At 31.7% G+C, this 21,678-nt stretch overlaps 2 protein-coding genes across 4 annotated transcripts in view; one reads left to right on the top strand and one right to left on the bottom strand.

Moving 5' to 3' along the window:
• The window catches only part of LOC125069496 (heparan sulfate 2-O-sulfotransferase pipe), a 68,447-nt gene extending 59,517 nt beyond the window's left edge, over positions 1-8,930 (top strand). Inside the window, exons 6-10 of the mRNA XM_047679010.1 lie at positions 76-214; positions 2,328-2,484; positions 6,692-6,816; positions 7,043-7,197; positions 7,668-8,930. Coding sequence (XP_047534966.1) covers positions 76-214; positions 2,328-2,484; positions 6,692-6,816; positions 7,043-7,197; positions 7,668-7,888 — 797 coding nt within the window. The 3' untranslated portion in view covers positions 7,889-8,930. The remainder of the gene's footprint in view (positions 1-75; positions 215-2,327; positions 2,485-6,691; positions 6,817-7,042; positions 7,198-7,667) is intronic.
• A 236-nt stretch (positions 8,931-9,166) lies between these two features.
• Positions 9,167-21,678, bottom strand: part of LOC125069602 (glycogen-binding subunit 76A) — a 39,525-nt gene continuing 27,013 nt past the window's right edge. For all 3 annotated transcript variants that reach the window (XM_047679159.1, XM_047679158.1, XM_047679156.1), the window contains exon 2: positions 9,167-11,905. In XM_047679159.1, the coding sequence (XP_047535115.1) occupies positions 10,265-11,899 (1,635 nt within the window). In that variant the 5' untranslated portion in view covers positions 11,900-11,905 and the 3' untranslated portion in view covers positions 9,167-10,264. The remainder of the gene's footprint in view (positions 11,906-21,678) is intronic.

The raw sequence follows: 21,678 nt of genomic DNA, 5'->3' as shown, positions 1-21,678 counted from the left end.
TCTTATGTGTTTGTACAATTTACATATGCTTTTACTTCTAATAATAATAATAAGCTTAACTTATTTATTGTGCAGGTTTCCACCGCGACGCAGTCCAGCGCGTGGAGACGATACGCCTCGCGCCCACTGATCAACAAGTGCTGGCGAGTATTGTATCTGCGCACACGCCGCCTGCCTCCTACATCAAACACGTTTGTTACACGAATTTTACGAGGTAATATTCACAATATATTTAGTGTACTTTTATTGTTAAATATAAAAAACAGACATAACAGAGTCGAAAGATGGTTTGATTTCCTTTAATATTATAAAAAATAGCATTATAATGACCGTATTCATTTATATTTACGTTAATAAAGAGCCGAGATGGCCCAGTGGTTAGAACGCGTGCATCTTAACCGATGATTTCGGGTTCAAATCCAGGCAGGCACCACTGAATTTTCATATGCTTAATTTGTGTTTATAATTCATCTCGTGCTCGGTGGTGAAGGAAAACATCGTGAGGAAACCTGCATGTGTCTAATTTCAACGAAATTGTGCCACATGTGTATTCCGCCAACCCGCATTGGAGCAGCGTGGTAGAATATGCTCCAAACCTTCTCCTCAAAGGGAGAGGAGGCCTTTAGCCCAGCAGTGGGAAAATTTACAGGCTGCTAATGCTAAAAAAAAATGCTGATGCTTAATAAATATATATTTAATGTGTTTTCTCTTCTGCATAAACATGTATTACTTATAAATTTTAAAATACATATAATAATTCGGTAATAAGATTAAAATACGTTAAATAAATAAGAAGAATAGACCTAGTGATATCTAAACATAAAACGGTTTCTGCTAAAATATTATCGGTGTCCAATAAATATTAAAATCATATTACCACGATTAGAATAAGCAACATTGCTATGAATTGCTAATATCACAAAACTTTCTCTTGTGTGCAAAAAATGCAATAAGTGTAATTAAGAACATATGTTCTTATATGCTTGATAATCATTTCTAATAATAAAAACTAAATTGCAAGCATCAATCAAAATATAACAGTCGTTGTCGGCGGAGGTTACAATAATTAGAATGAACATAAGCGCCAGCATATAAAATCTAAACTAATAAAATAAATAATCCTTTAACGCCAAGTCATTATTTTAGTGAAATTATTTCTGTGTAAAGGAAAAAGTATAGTGTGAAGTGTACCAACGGATAACTTATTAAAATATCTACTTACAGTATCATGATACTTTGCGCTTAAAACTATCGTACCTACAAAGAACCTTTTTTTTTCTTAAAGTATATTTATTTTATATAGGTTTCCAAATTTAAAAATGTATTTTCTTAATATTGTCAAAATCCATAAACATGTTTATTAGTATTATAGCTCTGATATTTTTGTATAATATTATTAACGGGTACACCCACTTTTTAGTTATATTCTACCATCAAACCTTGTATTGATGATCGGTTTGGAAGGCTGAAAGAGCCAGTGTAATTATAGACATTAAAGGATACGTCTTAGATCGGATGTTGTTGTCGTATTGATAGTGTAACCAGTGATTAAATTTCTTAACCAATGGCTATAGGCAGAGATGTTTACTTACTATTAGTCTGTCTGTCTACCTATCATAAAATAAATACAGGTATTTGATATCGGACAGTGTCTAAACGCAGTTGAGACAGTCGCTAGTAAAATTTCAGTATTGCATAATATTTGGAACTTTTTCACATAATCTGTATCATTAGTAACCTCTTTTTCTAGAAGACATTATGGCGATTCCAACTTAATCTAGCTTAAAAATTCACACACACATGGCACCGACCTATATGATTAATGATAATCGATATTAATGTTACTCGCATTAATTGTACGGATGATTAAACAGTCACCCGCCATACAACCGGATAATTACGTTTAGAAACTGTTCGTGCTCTTAAATTGCTCAATTGTTAAGATCCAAATGGAAATAGAGAAAACTTGATTACGTTTTTGTTAATCTATAATTTTAGTCCATTGTGAGTTTAAACATGGAGTTTTCATTGTACTTGACAGAGTAACGTCGAATTGGCTATATAATACAAATACTACGATTACTGAAAATTTAATTCCAATGTTTGTAGACAACTTGTTTTCCCCCGCACGGATTAGGTAGAACATTATTTTAATTATGAGTTTAATAATTATTAACAAAATAATTATTAACGAAAAACTAGTACATCATCATGTACAGATAAACAACAAAAATATTTGATAGAAATTATGTATATTAAAAGTAATATTACGAATAGAACGATATTTATCTTGACTGATACTTACTTAATGAATAATTTATTTTCAGATACGGTTACCCATCGCCGATCTACGTAAACGTAGTACGTGACCCCGTTGAACGAGTTATATCATGGTACTACTACGTGCGGGCCCCGTGGTACTACGTGGAACGCAAAAGGGCCTTCCCTGATCTCCCTTTGCCTGATCCGGCTTGGCTGAAAAAGGTGAGGAAAAGACATTTATAGTAAGACATAATAGTAACATAAAAAGTATCTATTGTATTTTTAAACCATATATTACATTGTCACTAGAAAAACCTATTAAAACGAGGTTTTATATTTTTTAGAAATGTTTTTTTACTCCGATTAGTTACAGATATCGAATGCATATTTTTCTGTATGTCATAATTATTATTGGATCACGTTATGATACATATGATTGAACCAATTAATGGTCTCGTGGTAGCTGTGTGGTAGCATCGATTAATAAAAAAAAAAATCCATTCTTAAGTTTTCATCTGCCAATCGCCATCTAAAGTGAGACGAATGCCTCACGCTTCCTCACGCCAGTTAGAACCACGAACGCAATCGATTAATCCAATCACCCAAAAAGAAGCCTTATTCCCGTAAGGGCAATAATCATTTTATTGTGTCACTTCGATTTCTTCCAAAGTGAGGAATCATCATTCATGCTGCGAACTTCATTCCCCGTCAGTTGTTCATTAGCCCCGGTCGGCCGACGCGGGCGTCAATTTGCGGATCAATAGGCTAACAATCAGTCACGCGCTACTTCTAAAGACGCTTCACACTGCAACTCCGGATGTTTTTATGGATCATATTAAATGACTCGTGAACCTTTCGAACATTATTAGCACGATGAAGACCCATCCATGCTTGATATAAGACTTTATCATCTGCTAAGAATGATAAAGAAAAAAAAATATGAAAAAATTTAGCACTTAATAATACAAATCATACCTACCTACTTTATTAACAAAGTATTTTATAAAAGAGTTATTAACCTTTTAAATTATAGTTAAAGTATGGAAATATGATTTACACCTTAAACTGAGGTTACCCAATAACACTGATCTCAGAGTAAGTGCGTAAAATAAATCACGTTTTATTTGAAAACGAATGGATTTAAATTTTAGATGCCTGCAGCGATTTCTCTGCAATGGGCTGTCCATTGATATTCATTAAAACACAAACGCTTCTTAGGCTTAAACGCTTTTATAGCCATGAATTTTGCTTTACTTTATTACGAAACACTAGAAATGAAATATATATAAATATATTGATGCAATCATACAATTAAAATAATAAATAGTTGCATGTTTTTGAGTCGAGTTGACCCAGTGGTTAGAACACGTGCATCTTAACCGACGATTTCAGGTTCAAGCCCAGGCATACACCACTGAATTTTCATGTGTTTAATTTGTGTTTATAGTTCATCTCGTGCTCGGCAGTAAAGGAAAACATCGTGAGGAAACCTGCATGTGTATAATTTCAACGAAATTCTGCCACATGTGTATTCCACCAAGCCGCATTGGAGCAGTGTGGTGGAATATCCTAGCTCATATATATGAATCAATATGAATAGCCCAGCAGTGGGAAATTTACAGGCTGCTAATGTTATGTTAATGTTGTGTTTTTGAGCTGTGATAAATCAACTTTGTTGAAGTATAATTAACTACTCCAGTTGCATTTACGATATTAATACATTGATCGAGGAATGATTGACATACTTCGAGAAGACTGTTTCCTATCATCAGAACAGACGCGTGAAATCACGTCGCCGTTTTCATGATTAAGAATATACACCTTTCCATAATTTATAGATTTAATTATTGCTAAAATGGTGAATACAAGTTTAAATAATCAGTCAAATGTTTGTTAAGCCAGAATTATTGAGATAAGAGCTAAACTGATCTCTTCCCAATATAAATTGTAGTTATTTCTACTTCTACAGATGTAAAATCCTGTGTTTTTTATCGACTCGAGAGCAGCGAACCCTTTCGTATTCTTTTATTTTTTACAACTTGCAAAAAACTGATATCTTTTTGGTAGCGACAAATTGGTTTTATTGATCGTGAAAAATATTTCTCTATAAAAACATATTAACAAATTGGGCGTTAAGGTGACAATAATGATCGTCCAAATCCGTCCTTTATGCAGCAATGTAATAATATTATTACGTTTGATAGATTGAATTGAAAAGGATAATATTTCTCTTGACTCGTGACTCAAAAGAGCCCGTGACAGATTACTATTGGCAGTTAATAGACTGAGCGTGCGCGGCCACTATAAAGATCTTTTCAGATTGATGGCCAGCAAGCAAGATTAATTGTTAATTAGTTTTCAATTTACGGGTCATTACTTATGAATTTACAATTTCACAAAGATTTCCATTTTTAAAACAACCTTGCATTAGCGATTTGAGGATTGGTTCATATTTCCCACAGCCATTGTCTATAGAGGATTGTCACGTCTTACCGACAGTTCGTTTGCCGAACCGGCTATAATCACAAAAATCAAGAATTCTTAAGACAAATATTATTATTTTTTTTATTTTTGTCAATCCTTTTAACTGCTTATTTCAATGGTATTATTATTCAATATGTTACTATAACATTAATAAGCTTAGAAAAAATAATCGCGTCAACGACTGCACGTGGAATAAAGTTTTTTCTAGTTAATTATTCTTCTATTGTTAAACAAAGTGCTCACAACAGCTATTTATTTTATACAGACAGGACGAGGCGCGAGCTGAAGGCAAAAAATAAATTAGTTTTGGTGGAACAAAAAACATGATGTTCTAATTAGAGTTTAAATAATCATAAAATATATTTTCAGTTACTTTTATTTAAAGTGTTGATAAGGATAGGGTAACGTCCTTTATGTTTAAAAAAAGAAATACATTTTAACTCGCCTTTAGAAGTTCATTCGACAACGATGTAAAAAAATGTTATAACTAATTTATACATCCTCTTGATTTGCGCACTTATTTAATCTTTTTATTTTTAAATAAACTGTATCCATCACCGGAAGACCTAACCAAATACTTTTAAAAAAAAGTCATAAAGAAAAAAATTAAATTAAAAATAAATTATTTTGTTTAGTAAAACAATCTAAAAGTTACTACAGTACAGTAGGCTTTGTCGAAATATGAAAATCGTTTATGAAAATGTTTAGGGATCTTTATTATGAGTAAAAGCCATGCGTTGTCACAGCGTTGTTATTAATTAATCACATAAGAAGGTGACATTGTGATAGAGTGTTTGTTATAGAGATTCGCCTTTTTATGAAGTTTGGAAATATATGAAAATCGGTGTCCTTTAAAGGATTACATTTATGTTTAAAAGATAGTTGTTATCGTGTTTTAGTAAATTCAGACCTTAACCAGACCAGGGTTCAATCGGGGAGGCATTGCTGGCACATTTAATTAGGAAAGTAAATATTAAGCAAAAAGAGAAAGAAAACCTTCTCATCATAATTAGGTAATAGATACATCCAACAATATTGAAAAGAGTGTGCCCATAAAATTTCTTTTTTTTTTTTAAATCCACACTAATAGATTATCTTATCAAACTTTCTAATATAAAGCGCAATAAAAAGACAGGGAGAATAAAGAATCATGGTCATGTATAAAATATGACTGTGATTCAGTTCTGAAGTCATTTTCCTCCGAGTAAAAGTTGTGACAAAGCTGATCTTTTCGAATATGTACTTTAAAACGCAGTAAAATAATAACAATAAAAACTTAAAATAATTGTGAATGCCAAACGCTTGTTGTTAAGGATCGAAAGACGTGCGTATCGAAAGTCGCCAGTTTTTGTTTAAACAAAGCTAAAATACGTGATGTTCTTACTTATATATTTACTCGATTACGGCCGCGCACAAGAAAAGAATGTATTTAACCTGTAATATAGATTTACATTGTCGCTACTATCCATATTAAATCGATTATGGCTTTAACTGAAAAAAAAGATGAAAGATTTTCCTAACAAACACATAAGCCAAGATATATTATAGTATAAAAGAGAAAAACATTATTATTATTTGATTTCCAAGGGTCTATGAACAGTTGTTAAAAATATTAGTAGGGGTTAATAAATAATATTGTGATCCGTCTGTTGCATCTGCCTTTTCTTTTACAATTGGGACATTATATTTATTAATACGTCTAAAAAACTTATTATTAGTATTTAATAAAAAAAATCAAAATACAACTACCTATATTGTACAAAGGTATACATATATAATTAATTTTACTATTTGGACCGGTATTCATAATTCTCTGTACTGCATAGATAATTTTTGAGATTAGTTTAAAAAAACATCTAGCCCAATGCTGGGCTGAAAAGCTGGTAAAATATTCATTATTGATTATTTTCGTGATTTTAAATTGATTATTTTATTTTAATTATAGGATTTTGAAACGTGTGTCTTAAGCGGCGACCGCGAATGCCGCTATCTGGAAGGCGAAACACATGAAGGTATCGGCGACCATCGCAGGCAAACCTTGTTCTTCTGCGGTCACGACCCGCAGTGCACGTGAGTATATAATCTCTCATCTTGTAAGATTGTATTATTAAAATTATGAAGAACAAAATACGCACTTTGTAATAGAATTCCCAAAATTTTATTTTTTATTTTAACATTACAGCGTACTGACGAACTATAGTTCGTCTATATATCGTATACTGTATACAGTAAGTAGGTAGTTTAACTACCTAATATTTCGTTATTATCGTACTAATTAAAAACTTTGTTTTTCCAGACCATTCAACAGTCTAGAAGCTCTTCAGCGTGCCAAGCGCGTTGTTGAACAGCAATACGCTGTAGTGGGTGTGCTTGAAGACATGAACTCAACCCTAACTGCCATGGAGCGGTATATCCCGAGATTTTTCCGTGGCGCTTTGCAAATGTACTGGGGTAAGCATAGAATTACTTGACCCGTAGTCATTGGTCGAAAATGGCAAGCATATATGTTATTTACTCCTATGAGTAAGGATATATAATTTTAAGAATTGATTCACTAATTCACTTGGTGGTAGGGCTTTGTGCAAGCCCGTCTGGGTAGGTACCACCCACTCATCAGATATTCTACCGCCAAATTACAGTACTCTGTATTGTTGTGTGCCGGTAATCACAGGCACAAGGGACATAACATCTTAGCTCTCAAGGTTGGTGGCGCATAGGTGATGTAAGGAATGTTTAATATATCTTACAGCGTCTTTGTCTTTGGGCGGTGATGCACACTTACCATTAGGTGGCCCAAATGCTAGTCCGCTAACCAATGCCAAAAAAAGGCTACTAAATTCATATACTATATGAATGTCATTTAAAAATTAATATGTGAATTTGTTATATATAATTTATATACGTGTATATTTTCTTTGCAGAGGAACTGAACAAATTTAATCGTATCAATCGAAACGCCTTCAAGCCACCCGTATCGGAAGCGGTGAAGCAGATAGTCCGCGCGAACTTCACGCGAGAGATCGAGTTTTACGAATTTTGCAAACAAAGACTGCATATGCAATTGAAAGCACTCAAAGACTCCTCCATCACACTGCCTGAGATTACTAACACAAGAACTGCCACGAATTTCAATATGCTATAACACCGCGAAGACTGCTTGTAAATTTATAATGTATGTTTAAGAATATAGACTATACAAAGTGGAAAAAGATTCTAAAAAATTTAAATAAGTAGGTCGAGATGTTAATTATTATAAAAAAATAAGAGGACAATCAATACTTATTCTGTTATTAACAACAATATGTAGTACATCGCATCTAATAAGCCCTAGTGACATCTATTGAGTATTCGCTAACCTACATGTTCTTGTAAGATGAGTAAAGCCATCTGTTGTTAATATTTCAAAACTATTCATTGAAATTAGTCGCTCAATTGGTCTCTTAAATATTATTCTTTATTTTACTGTGTTTATTACTTATACGATTTTATAAATAAATATTTTATAAAAATCAAGTGATCTATGCTAATATGGATACGTATATGAGTTATATACACATACGACTAAACATAAGCGTACATCGTTAAAATATGCACAGCCTCATATACAGTAATAAAATTAAAAGTCCTTTCTTTATTCATTAGAATTTCAAGTTTTTTTTTTAATATATCAACTTCTAAGTTATATATGTAAAATAGGTGAGATTAGGACCAGTCTAGTATCTTTATAAATGACGCCAAAGTAGACCAATTTGGCACATCACTTATTGATGATAATATACGCAGAGATTGAATAAGAACATATGATGATATTTTTATCATATAGTAAAAAAGTATGTTCAAAATATCGTCCAGTACCTACATGATGTATTGTTGGCGTTTTTTTTTTAAACATCGTCAGTAGTACCTACATTAGCAATAAGTAAAATGATAAGGAATTAATTATAGAATATAATAGGAGCTCCTAATATATATTTTATATATTATTTAGAAACTTATATTTGTATCCACCAGTGTCAGACGGGTGAACTTTTGTACAATATACTCTTCTTTTAAGTTTAATTTCGATAGTTTACTCTGTAAATGTTACTTTATTTACTAATTTATTTACTGTATCATTCAATAATTGTGATATGTTTAGTCTTTAAACGATATTGTAAAATAAAAGTACATCATAAAATTTTAAATGATTTTTTTCGTATTATATTAAGTGTCATTTACACTTCGTTAATGTCCCCTCAAACTTTTACTCAGTGGATTATTTTTTTATTATAATACAAACATATTCCATAAAAACATTAAAATAATGAATAACATAACATTACATAAATATCATAATATAGTATATAGTGAAAATTTTTATTTTATTTAATTCAATAGTATCGTTTGATTAAAGCAAGTGGAGAAAAATTAAACAACAAGATCATGATATTATGCACATTCATTTATTCGTAGATTTATTGCTAAAACAGGTGTCAAAAATAACAATACTAATAAAAATCCAATAGAATAGCGTTTCCGCGTTTATAAAGTAATCAATAATATGGCCACATTACAAGATTTCAGGTACATATAAAATAAAAATCATCGTTATAAATATTAATAATAATAATTTAATTCCGTTATTTCTATTAGTCTCATTTTAAAAATAGAATCTCAAAATCCAATATACTCGTAACAAATAATATATCTCCTGTATTAATAATTATGTATCGAGTTGTCATGATTCTGTATTTAAAAAAATAGAAAATATTACATCGATTTCATAACATTACCTATATAGTACAGCACATACAGTTTTAAGGGTTGCCAGTAAGGACACTTTATAATAACTGACATCGATGTTGACAACTATATTGTAACAATTGATAAAACATTGTAAAAAACTAACAAGGCTAATTCTGTCATAATATATTTTAATATTTTTTAATCATATAGTTATTTATCTAATTTCGTAGTTATTGTGAATAAAACTTGCTAACTAATTGTTTTTTCGAGATAAAGGTATTCAATATGACTAATAGTTTCGTAAAAAGTTTTATTAAAATATGTATTAATTAATATCATTCAGAATTTATCTCTCGATCTATATACAAAGGAACAGTGAGGGCGGCTCGCGCCTCGCTCGGCACATTATTCAGTACCTACTATTGCTTTTTATTGTCCACAGGGACGTTGTACTACAAATTAATAGTACCTACAAATAATTCTACAAACAAACGTCGTTACGGCAAATGCCACTCTAAACGAGTCAAACGCCCGTATTTACATATCCTACGCCTAATCTAAATTGTATATCACAAGAGTTATACGAAGCCTCAATAATAATTTAAGTTCATTTGCAAACGAAAAAATTTGCAGCTGCAATTTATACAGGCACAGGAATGTGACCGGCAACGGGCGTTTCCGCGAGCCTCTCTGCACACACACAGCCGGACCGGGAGGTGCCGGACTTCTCGCTCCCAATCGTTCGCCACCGACGCTCATCATAAACGCTACACCATCCGTGTTGGACGCTAATTCAGTAGAAGGACGGGTGCCAGTCCACGGAAGGGTGGAGAGTCCCCGGTGATGACGGTGCTGGCTGCGCTACTCCGAGAGCTAAGCAATCGAAACAATAGTTAGTTCCATTGTTACTGTCCCAGAATTGCTGGCCTTTGCATTGAAATCTCACTGCCAATTCCAATCTTTGTCCGGACGAAATGCAGGGTGCGTATAAAACAAACTGAAAACGGTCTGAGTAACCGTCGCATGATCCCTGTACGTAAGTTGCCTGTAAGTCTGTGTATGTCCGCCAACGGTTCATAGTGTAGCGAATATGAACAGTCTTATGAAAATCCAAATTTCGTACTCGCACTGAGCCGCAAATTGTGACGTGAACACCGTCGCAGACTCGGGAGCTTTCCAAGCATACAGTTTGTTTTTCTAACTTCTCTGTAACGTCGCGCGGTAGTTGAAACAAAGGAACTAATGTTAAAGCACCGAGTCGCGGGGGAGGTCGCGATGGCGGTGAACTTTGAACGTCACAACCAGAGAGATCATCGTAAGCAGACTTTGGAATAACTGGTATTTCATCCATAAACGTCTTCACGTCTGCCAAGTCGAGTCCTAGCACATCAGCGAAGCGCACAATTTTTTTACGACCTGGGGTACCAGGGGGTGTTTTGCCCGTTTTTAACGATGAGCAGCGGCGTACTCGTTGTGGCTTATCATCTTCAGATTCATCTTCGGTTTTAGTCTCCGCGTTAAGCAATGACGGGTCAATCTCAGGAGCAGGTGACAGGTCTTTATCAATAGGAACTTCACTGGTAACTATTTCTGTTAGCCCATTGCTTACGCATATATTAATTTCGTTTAAATCGCTTAAATTCAGATCATCAACACTTGCTGTTGATATTTCTTCTTTTTCGTTGAGCGTCTCACTATCAGTAACTGACAAGTCTTCAAAAACCTCTGTTATATCATTTTTTTTGGATTGTGCCCCAATCTGATCACTGCTATCAGAAGGATCACTTTTCGCTGATTCAAATTCAGAATCGCTGTCTATTACTGAGTTTAAGTGTGGAATCAAACTTCGATCTGTTGTTGTAACTGAATTATGTTGTATTGCACTATCGATTTCATCGTAACTATTGTGTCGGGCACAGCCTTCAAAAGTTATAGGAGAATATAAGGGCTTATCAACGTGACCATTTTCTCTCGGACCTGGTTGGAGCTTAACGGGTGATTCTGTATAAAATGCAGTAGAAAATTTAAATCCATTTTTGCCCTTGTCTGGTTGTTTCAGCATTAATTTACTTTGTTCTTTTAGTTCTGATTCGGCATCTACATCGTAAAATGGCGGATCTCTGTCTACATGTTGCCTTTCCGAAAAAGATGGCTCAAAGCCATCAACAGGACTAGACGGACTCTCACATTCTAGTTCAAAATCATAAAAAGTATCTATGTCTCGTTGCGAGTGTGTGGAACTGGAAGGTCGATGAGTGGAACTGTCGCTCGTGGAAAGCCAGTTATTTTCACATTCATCCCCCTCTGCAGCGCCAAGGCTGCGTAGTCGTGAGTGCAAGTCCCGAGCGAATGCAGCGGCTCGACCGCGACACGACATCGGAAGCAAAGATGTCAGACCGCACTGTGATCCGGGACGATCACCGCTCATCTGCGTCTGAAAAAAACAACAAACAACTTTACATCAAATCCTATTATATAAATATTTCCTTAATTGTTAACATCGTTATTTTTATCATGATCTAAATTAATAAAAAAATTATTCTTAATTAACTAATAAAATACGGTAGGTACTTTAGATTAACATTTTGCTCATTACTGGCCAGACTTAAAAAGCGAATGTCAAATGTGAACGACCTCGAAAAGATAACACACACAGGATCAGCACACATTACTCTCTAGATAGGGAGATGATAATATGTTAAAAATAAGATATTGTGACAAATGAGATAGATATTTATAATATTTTGATTATAATTATCGTTTTGCAAGAATAACATAACTATTATGTTAATACGTGTTATCATTTATTTTTATCTACAGTTAAAAAACGATTACAAAATATTATTTTGTCTCAATCACAATTACTTTTTAATCGTATTATAATAAAAACAGTTATTGCATGTTCACATTTATTTCCTCTTTTTATTTTACATTTAAATTTCTAAGATTAATCGGTTTTATTGGAAGTTATTGACCTAATTTATATGGTTTGAACCAGCCCTTTTTTCTGGCACACAGTAAGATTAAGACCTTGACCGCGTAGTGATTAAATTTATAATTAGTAATATTCAACGTCGCTGATAACAGGATAGCTAAGCTTGAAATCCTAGACGTTTAATAAAAAACGGGATTAGATAAGATGTGACAGAAATGAATAATCCTTGACTTTATTTATGGAGGATTTTATGAAAATTGTCGATAGTAGATATAGTAATTTAACTCTACCTTCTCCTCGGTGATTTAATCGGACATTAATTGCCTGAGCCAAAATATATACTAATAAATGAGACGTTTTATGTAATGGCTAACTGAAAAAGGAAATAAACCAATATATATAAAACTTATACCTACTAGAAGAAGCAGCACATATAGAATAATGTTTTAGTATTCTATAATAATATTATTATATATTTGCAGTTTCAGCCATGTTAAATTTAGAGTATTGATTACACAGAATTGAATGACATGTTCTTTTGTATATCAGGGGCGCAGTTCCCGATATATACAATATGTAAGTCAAGTAGGCCCAGGTCAAAAGCGACAAAATTCAGGAGGCGCCAAAAATTTGATGGGTGTGCTTATTTTAGTAGTCGCTCCAACAGATCACCCAACGTCGTAACCGTTTAAAAACTCAAAAACAAACAAACGTGTACAAAGCACGTCTAAAAATATACCTTATTGATATCTTCACATCATTCAATGGAGGCAATCTGCTGTAGGCTAAGGGCAGCCAAGGTAACAAAGCCGCCCCTGTTTATAACATATTGCAACTAATTGTTTTGAGGATTTCGTTAGTTATGTAATACATCGTTTTTTACTTTGCATGCATGCCTTTTTACTGTTATATTTATATTCAATATAAATTATATTTAAACATCTTTCATCCACGTAATGCGTTAATCAAGGTTTAGACCTATATGTATACTTTGAACAGCCTCGTTTTGTTGTCAAGGCGAACACAGACTTTGGCGACGGCGGGCTGCGGACTGCTACAAGTTTAAATTGTTGATTAATTCAGAAAATATATAATAATATTCAATTTCACGCTTACCACTTGTGTCTTTAATAAAAATACTAGCAATTATTTTTAGTAAAAGGACGTACGAACGAATGCCTAGTCACGTTTTTTAAAAGAAAACTGTTCTGAAAGCCACACAAACGTTCTATTGCCGCAATTGAAATTGGTCTCAATTAAGCGAAATAAGCGAAATAACTGTCTTGACATGACATTCTGATTCAAGACAATTTTTATTGCAAACAATTTTGTATATACGTTCCCTGCAACGCAGGCCTTACTGTTATTTATATTATATGCAATGGGTTTGACGAGATCCGCCTACGCATCACGTCACATGATCAGTAGAGCTGCCAAAAGAAATACACGACGCGAAACAGAGGCGGCTCAGAAATAACCAAACAGCGCAAGGCAGCTGAGGATGTCGAATGGCGATATCCTGCGGATATAGCTTTAATTTTCTTTAACAATTTCAGAACATGATAATAAAATTTCCCATATAATCATATTTTAAACTATTTAATATTACTGTATGTACTTTATATAAATATATATGTTTATATCTCATGAAATAGCTATACACTTCTATCTATTGCGAAAAATATCATACGTTATATAATATATTTGTACATTCATTTTTTGAAAGATAAATTTATCTAGGAAACTTTACTTTAATGAATCAATTATAAAATCTACATAACGAATAAGTTAGTAATCGGTCAAAACACTGGTATTCTTATTTTAAACAGTCAATGTCTAAGACAAAACACTGAACGCATTTCAGAAGGCCCTTCAGATAAATTTAGTTCAGTCGTCCATTGGTGTGCCATTATCCAATCTCGTCGGTCACCGCTCCGGGCTACTCGTTATCATATAAATAACTAAGAGATGTACACGATTACGATACTTCTATCTTAAAAATAAGCTGAATTCTATTTTTAAATCAAACTTTAAACCAATTTTAATATTTACTAAATTACAAGACGACTAGTGAAATCAATTATAAAAAATTGGGTAGTTTATACCACAAACAACGTACACTTATATCTCTTAAAATAATCCTAATATGAACATGGTTGATGATTGATGCTTTGATGATTTTTGTTTTCGTAGAAATAATGCTCCTAATTGGTTCGTAAAATTGCAAAATGCAAACTAACTTAAGAGACATCATTTAGTTGCGTAAATTTGCAAACCTTGCAAACAAAATAAGGTTTTACATTTACATTAGGTACGAAGATCCAAAGGAAAAACATGTGGTGTGTAGCGTACGTGGAGCGTGATAAATATATCTATTATATCAATAAATTGCAAAAAAAATACTACAAAAAAATTACCAAAACAAAAACATAAAATACGTCTGTATGTGTGTGTTTGTTTGTGCGGGGCAATTTTCAAAACGACTTATAACACCAAATGTGTTTCAATAATAAAACTCCCATTCTAAGGTATGTACATACATACATCTTTATTCAAGTCTATTTCATCAAAATCGGTGAGTCCTAAATTATAGCAACATAAAATTTACTTATTTATTCCAAGTCTATGATACAAATTTAATGCCGTTGAGGCCGCAGGGCACCGCTTTTATAAGTACTCGAGATCGTATACGAGAGATAGCTTCCTCGGCTCAATGTATGTGTGTGTATGTAGATTATGTATTTGTGTTGTTGTCTTTTTAAAGTATATGTCAAGAAATTTTGTATATTTGTCGTTCTTATACATTTTCTATGTAATACAGTAGGCAACACTTTATATATTAAATACTAAATTACTTGTAATTTTAACAAAAAAAGAAAACATATATTTTAATATCAATTTAAAAATATTTACAAGTGACAATTATTGTTATCGTCCGTTAACAAAAACAAAATACAAAGGACGTTTATTGTTTGTAAACAGTATGTTGAAGGTGAGTATGATTATAAACGGTGAAAGCGTCGCGTTTTTCTAGAAAACATAAACATAACCTCGTAATTCAATATTGCTTTATTATTTATACACAAAATACATATATCGGTTCGGGAATGGATCAGTCACACATATTTTAGCTTATTCCATTTCAACTCGTGACTCAATAGCCCGAAGTTAAACTGTTGAATTTATATACATAATCTCAATATTTCTTTGAAATGAAAATATTAAATTTCGATTATTTTAATCTCTTAATAAAGATTAAAAGCCTATGAAAAGTACAGTTGACATATATGCATAAAATATAACTATATGCCAGCTATGTATCTGATAAGTTTTGGTTAATCACTGACCTCCCATCAAACAAAGTTTGTTAGGTCAGTATTTAGAAACTGAATTAATTATACATACATAATATATCATTGTGATAATTATTACTATAACGTAATTAGAACACTTTCAATACGTATAGTACATACCACTTAACACTACTAATTCCTAGATATACAGCTTTAAAAATATTGTAATCTTTTGAAGTAGACTTACGTATATATACGACTTGCGTACTTGTATTAAGACTTCTATTTATCTATTTGTAATAATAAAGCGATATCTACATATATATACCGTACTATTAATGTATTGACTAACATATATTAACAATTTCATTATTTTAGTTATTTTATAAATTAAATTATTATTAATATTGTAAATTCGTACAGTTACTGGTGCTTTCGTCTCAGTAAATTATAAAATCATCAGAGATCTTTAATATATTTGTTTATTTTTTGCCGACGCTATATATTTAAATAATATAATGCTTTATAAATACTTTAATTGTTGATAGTACGCACAATAGCGCACCATATCACGTGAATTATGGAATTAGATAATTATCGATAGTAAACATTAGACATTACTATCATAAGGAGCTCAATGAAGAATGTTGATAAGGCAAGTCATTGAACCCTAAGATAAGACAATTGCAAACGACTGAACTGATATTGGCAAATTTATTGCGTCCTCTTCGGTTGATTCTCATTTGCTCTTTGATTTAACAAGTGTTATGATACACAATGAGGGGCCAGAAATATTAGATACTATATTAACCGACGCTTACGAGGCTTCTCAATAGAAGTTGTTCATTTACGTCGTGACATTCAAAATTCACTGTTACACACAATCAGTTATTTTTTTTTCTTTATTTAGTAAATGTATATGATTTGTATGTATATGAGAGTATTAACTATTTTTTGTTTTAATCTTACCTATTATTTTTTTAATATTTGCAATTATTGAGAATTTTGAACTCAACAACAATATAATTAAACAACAATTATTGAAACTTGTTGTTCGACTATTAATTCCATTGTATATTGAAGCAAGACTTTATGACAGTATTTTGTCACTTCAACCAATGAGCCTTGGAAGAAAGAATTACTTGAATTTTGAAATTCAAAGTGTATGTGAAATCGAAACTTTAGTGTCGCACTTTGATTTGAATTTAAATAAGTAGGCATCTTGTGTTTGTAAAATACATGTAATAGTATATATTAGCAAGAAGTCAGTATAATAATCTCTCCCAAGTTCATATTTAGAACAGGTTTAATTCGAATCTAACTTACATATCCATATAAACACGATCACCTCCTTGATATTGTTGCAATAGTTACACGTATGCACGTAAGAGGAAAATATCAATTTATGCAATCAGACGATACTCCGTCGCAAGAAACGGAAGACGGAACAAGGAGATGACAGTGCCAAGCACGTGGTCACTAGTTATTTTAGTTTCCATGAAGAACGTCTGGATGTGTCTTTGAACTAATTTTAAACGCATTTGTAACTGTAAATAGTCCAAAAAGTTTCTCGGCATTCGAAAGTGTTGATTTTGAATATCTTTCTCTAAAATAGCCGTTACTGCATCTTGCAAAGTATTGATGGTTCAAGAACAACAATTGTTCCAAGAAAAATAAATAAATTACATCAACTACTGTACAGCAGCCATTGTTTGTGTTAAACTTAAAAAACAATATTCAATAAGATTATATAGGTAATATAAAACTATGGAGTATTTATTGCATTTTACTTTTAATAGTTTGTGTTTGTATATTCTAACTGGCACTAACTGGCACACTGCTTAAAGGTTAATCGAATTTAAATAAAGAAAAATGAATAGCATGCTGGGATAAAACTTCTCTCCTTTTAAGAACATTTGGAGTTTAAAGCTTACATCACCACGCTACTTAAGGACCCTCCTTAGGCTCAGCAACATGTGGCCGATTTTCATTTGACACATGCAGATCGGGCAGGTCACGATGTTTTTCTTGACAGCCGAGCAGAAGATGAATTATAAACACAATTAAACAAAATTCAGTGATGCCTGCAAGGATTTGTACCCAAAGTATGTGGTTAATATTCACATTATTCTAAGTATTCATCTGGCATTTGGGAAATTTATTTTTAACTTTTTTTAATAACAACTTTACTGTGACCGTGACAACCCAACGTAGTTAAACCGTAAAAGGTAGGTATCTTTTATATATTATGGACATAATTCATTATGTATGTAAGCGTTTGCTTTTCTATTTGTAAGTTTATGCAAAACGACAAAATAATATACTTTATTGGACTTAAGGTAACTCTTTCTTTGAACGTCTTAGTAGATTATCAGCTATATACGATAACTCTAGATTGGTAACAGTCCAAACCCATGAAAGAAAAACCTACCACATACACAGTCTATACCATATAACGTGGCACATGGATAGTTTTGAATATAAATATACAGCCAAATATAATATATATTTTATTTATAAATATTTTAGGTAGGCGTTTGGTGTTCGAGCGTCCGATATACAAATACTAATTGTATAATATCGGGCGTATATCATTGAACAAAATTAAGGTCATATATATTGAAGATCATTCCGGTATAAAAACTAAAAATAGATTAACACTCAGAATTGTGATATAGCCCTTGGCATTGCGCTCCTATGTGATGGAATTACCTAGAGTCGGTAGACGAGAATGACCGCTACATGCCCTCTAATATCGAGACGCGCCATTTCTTTCCGTTATTCGAATGTTTTATATCTACGAGGTATAATTTAAATTTTATAATTATTAAATTTTTGTCTTATAATAATTGGTTTTAATTTATTTTATTTAGATTTCTTCATCTATTTATCAATTTCCACAATCATAATAATATTTACTTTACTAATAATAAATGGTATCTATGAGAAAATTGAAAAACATTAATCAAAGAAAACAGTAATAATTTGTACAGCAGCTGACGAGAGCTAAAATGGTAGCACGTATTTTTTTTTCTTGTTTAGATAGAGCCGTACCACCAAGTATACGTTTTTTAAGATGCGTACTGTTAATTCGTTTTCAAGGGTTAACAACATTTTTACGTAAAATACTATAAAACTATAATTTTAAATCAAAGATAAAAAATATATTAAATAATTACCAAGAATATTTTGTTTTTTTTTTCTTTTAAAAATTGTAGATTAGACCTTATTAATAAGTTTGATAAATGAATAAATTTATTATGAATTTTAAATGTTAATTGTCTACGAGAGACAATCGAGTTTACAACGTAATTCATTTCATATGTAAAAGGCGACATGTTATAACCTTTTAACAACATACAAGATAGTTTGCAACTCGGTGGTTGATATAATCAAGATTTTTTTTTATATTTACTTGTAAAGAATGACAAATGACAATATAACTAGTTTATACCAAGGAGTTTGTGGCTTTAATCTAGACTTGTAGTGCATAAATGTAGATTAGAAGTTGTCGGTTAAAACCGGTTTATGGAAATTCCTACGCTTTCTATATAAGACGACATTCAGTACAATATCGCCGTTTCCCGGTAACTATTCAATAAGCAATGGAACAAATGTTTTATTGCAGGACCAATAGTTTTACATGCTTTCAGAGGAATATGAATGCAAATACTAATTCCAACTATCAAAATCCAACCCTACTTAAGGCCAGATAGAATAAGCTCCAAACCTGCTCCATAAATAGTGAGGTCTTAGTCTAGGAGTGAGCATTTACAGTCAATTACTGTATAACTTGAAGCCAGAAAATAGAATAGGAATAGGAAAATACTGTTGGAATTTGAACCCAGGACCTAGGGTTCTACAGCTTTATAAGGTAATCAATACACCAACGAGGCAGTTAGACTATGATTAAGTCTTACACTGCTGTAAGACTTAATCATAGTCTTGTCTTAGATTTTCGCGATTATTACACATTGAAATAAAACTAGTTTTTTAACGGATTTAATCGCGTATATTAATTATTTCTGCCCGTGACCACGAACACTGCAAAGTGCTCGAAACGTCGGGATGTTAAAATAAAATAATTAATATACGCGATTAAATCCGTTAAAAAACTAGTTTTATTTTAATCATAGTCTTTTGTACTTGACAAAAAATATGATGTTTTTGACTAGAACTAATGCTTTATCTATAATTGACTATTCCATATTTATTGTTTTTAGTGTAAGAAATATCAGTTAAACCTCGATTATTGCATAAGCTAATTTAATTAAAAATCATAAAACGAACATCTGTAGCTTCGTAATAGAGCTTGCTTTACGTAGATTCTAATGAAATCTATTTTTATACAAGATTTTATGCTCGATTTCCGAGACAAACTACGTCAATTTGATTCGGTAATCGGTATGACTTGCTTATACGTACATTTGTATGTACATAAAACGGACGGCCAGTCGAATGAATCGCTAACACTATTTAAAGCATACAGTATAACATATTATTATTTTTAATACGACAATAAAACTTCTATAATAAAGTTGTTATGTTTAAAAATTGTCAAAACGTAGTCTCCATAATTACTATTTGATAGAATGACACGTATTTTGAACTTTAAAAATATTTTCTACGTAAAAATTTTAAATCAGAAATTCCAAACTAAATTATAAACAAGTACAGGGTACACATACACGTGTTAATTTACGAAGTCAAAATATTATTTTAAGAAGTAATTTCAGAATTTAAAAGTTGTTGTAATAATAATTCGTCAGCATTATTTATTTTCACTCGATTTTGTCTAATAAAGTTATTGTTGGCTGCGTAGACACAAAGAAATTCCATTATTTCCATTATTATATCTAGTGTAAAGAGTTAAATAAATATTTATACACCGCAAAGTAAACAAGTGAATAAATAAAGATAGCCTTACGACTCTCCACATAAAAATAAGTAGGCATGTTTGACATGTGCTTGTAAGTACGTCCTCTATTATGATAAATATAATTATTCTCTTTCATAACATAAATATTTTACCATTAACTTTCAACTTTACATCTTCTACCTAAATGACAATAAGGTAATTGATATAATCAAATTCAATATCAATCCAAAACCATAATATAAATGTAATACAATAAAACGTATTGCTTTAAAATTCGACTTATCCAGGTCATTCGCGTTTATTTGGAGAGTTATTTAAAAATTTATAGGTAAAGCCATCTCTAATACGAGTAGCTTTTGATTATACTGCAATAGCAGCTATCTCTATTTCTTATTTTTTTTAATAAAATATACATTTAAATTTATTCACAAATATAGTCAATAATTAATCAGACTAAGTTTGTTCTATATTACGCCGGTGTGCCCTCGTTCGTGATAAGGATTTAGTTCATTTTTATCTACACGTGAGACGGCGACATGTTTTCTTAAACATATGTACTGTAGCAATTAAAAACATAACTAAATTGCCAAATAATAATTTTTTACTTGGATATAATTCCATTAGGCAAAAATGAGATTTTGATTGGTATATTTGATATTTAACAAAGGCTTTTTGCCCCTTCAGCCCTGTATGATTTTAGTTTATGACTTTAATAAACAAATATTGAAAACTGTACAGTGTGGACATTACACTATATTATATTTATTTTTAATAGTAAATTATTTTTACACGTTAGTCATTGTGTATCTAATTACGTAAAAGATAATGACTGTCTAGCATCATATATAATAACTGTCATCATTCATGTATTTTAATAATTTCTGCATACTGTGAACTGTGTTTAATGTATTACTGGTGTTATTATAGAATTCTAAATCGTTTATATTATATAAATAGGAATCATTATTGTAAAGCAATTAAGCTACAGGCTACGGTAATATTTAAAAGTTATGTATAGAAACCGTGACTATTGTATAATCTGATATATAACATATTTAAGTAAGGAGTAAGGAAAATTCCTTTGACTATATGTAAAAAAA

This window comes from Vanessa atalanta, chromosome 15 (genome assembly GCF_905147765.1).
Source record: "Vanessa atalanta chromosome 15, ilVanAtal1.2, whole genome shotgun sequence".
Classification (NCBI taxonomy): Eukaryota; Metazoa; Arthropoda; class Insecta; order Lepidoptera; family Nymphalidae; genus Vanessa; species Vanessa atalanta.
The sequence above is the reverse complement of the archived record's forward strand: the minus strand, read 5'-3'. Positions and strand labels throughout refer to the sequence as shown.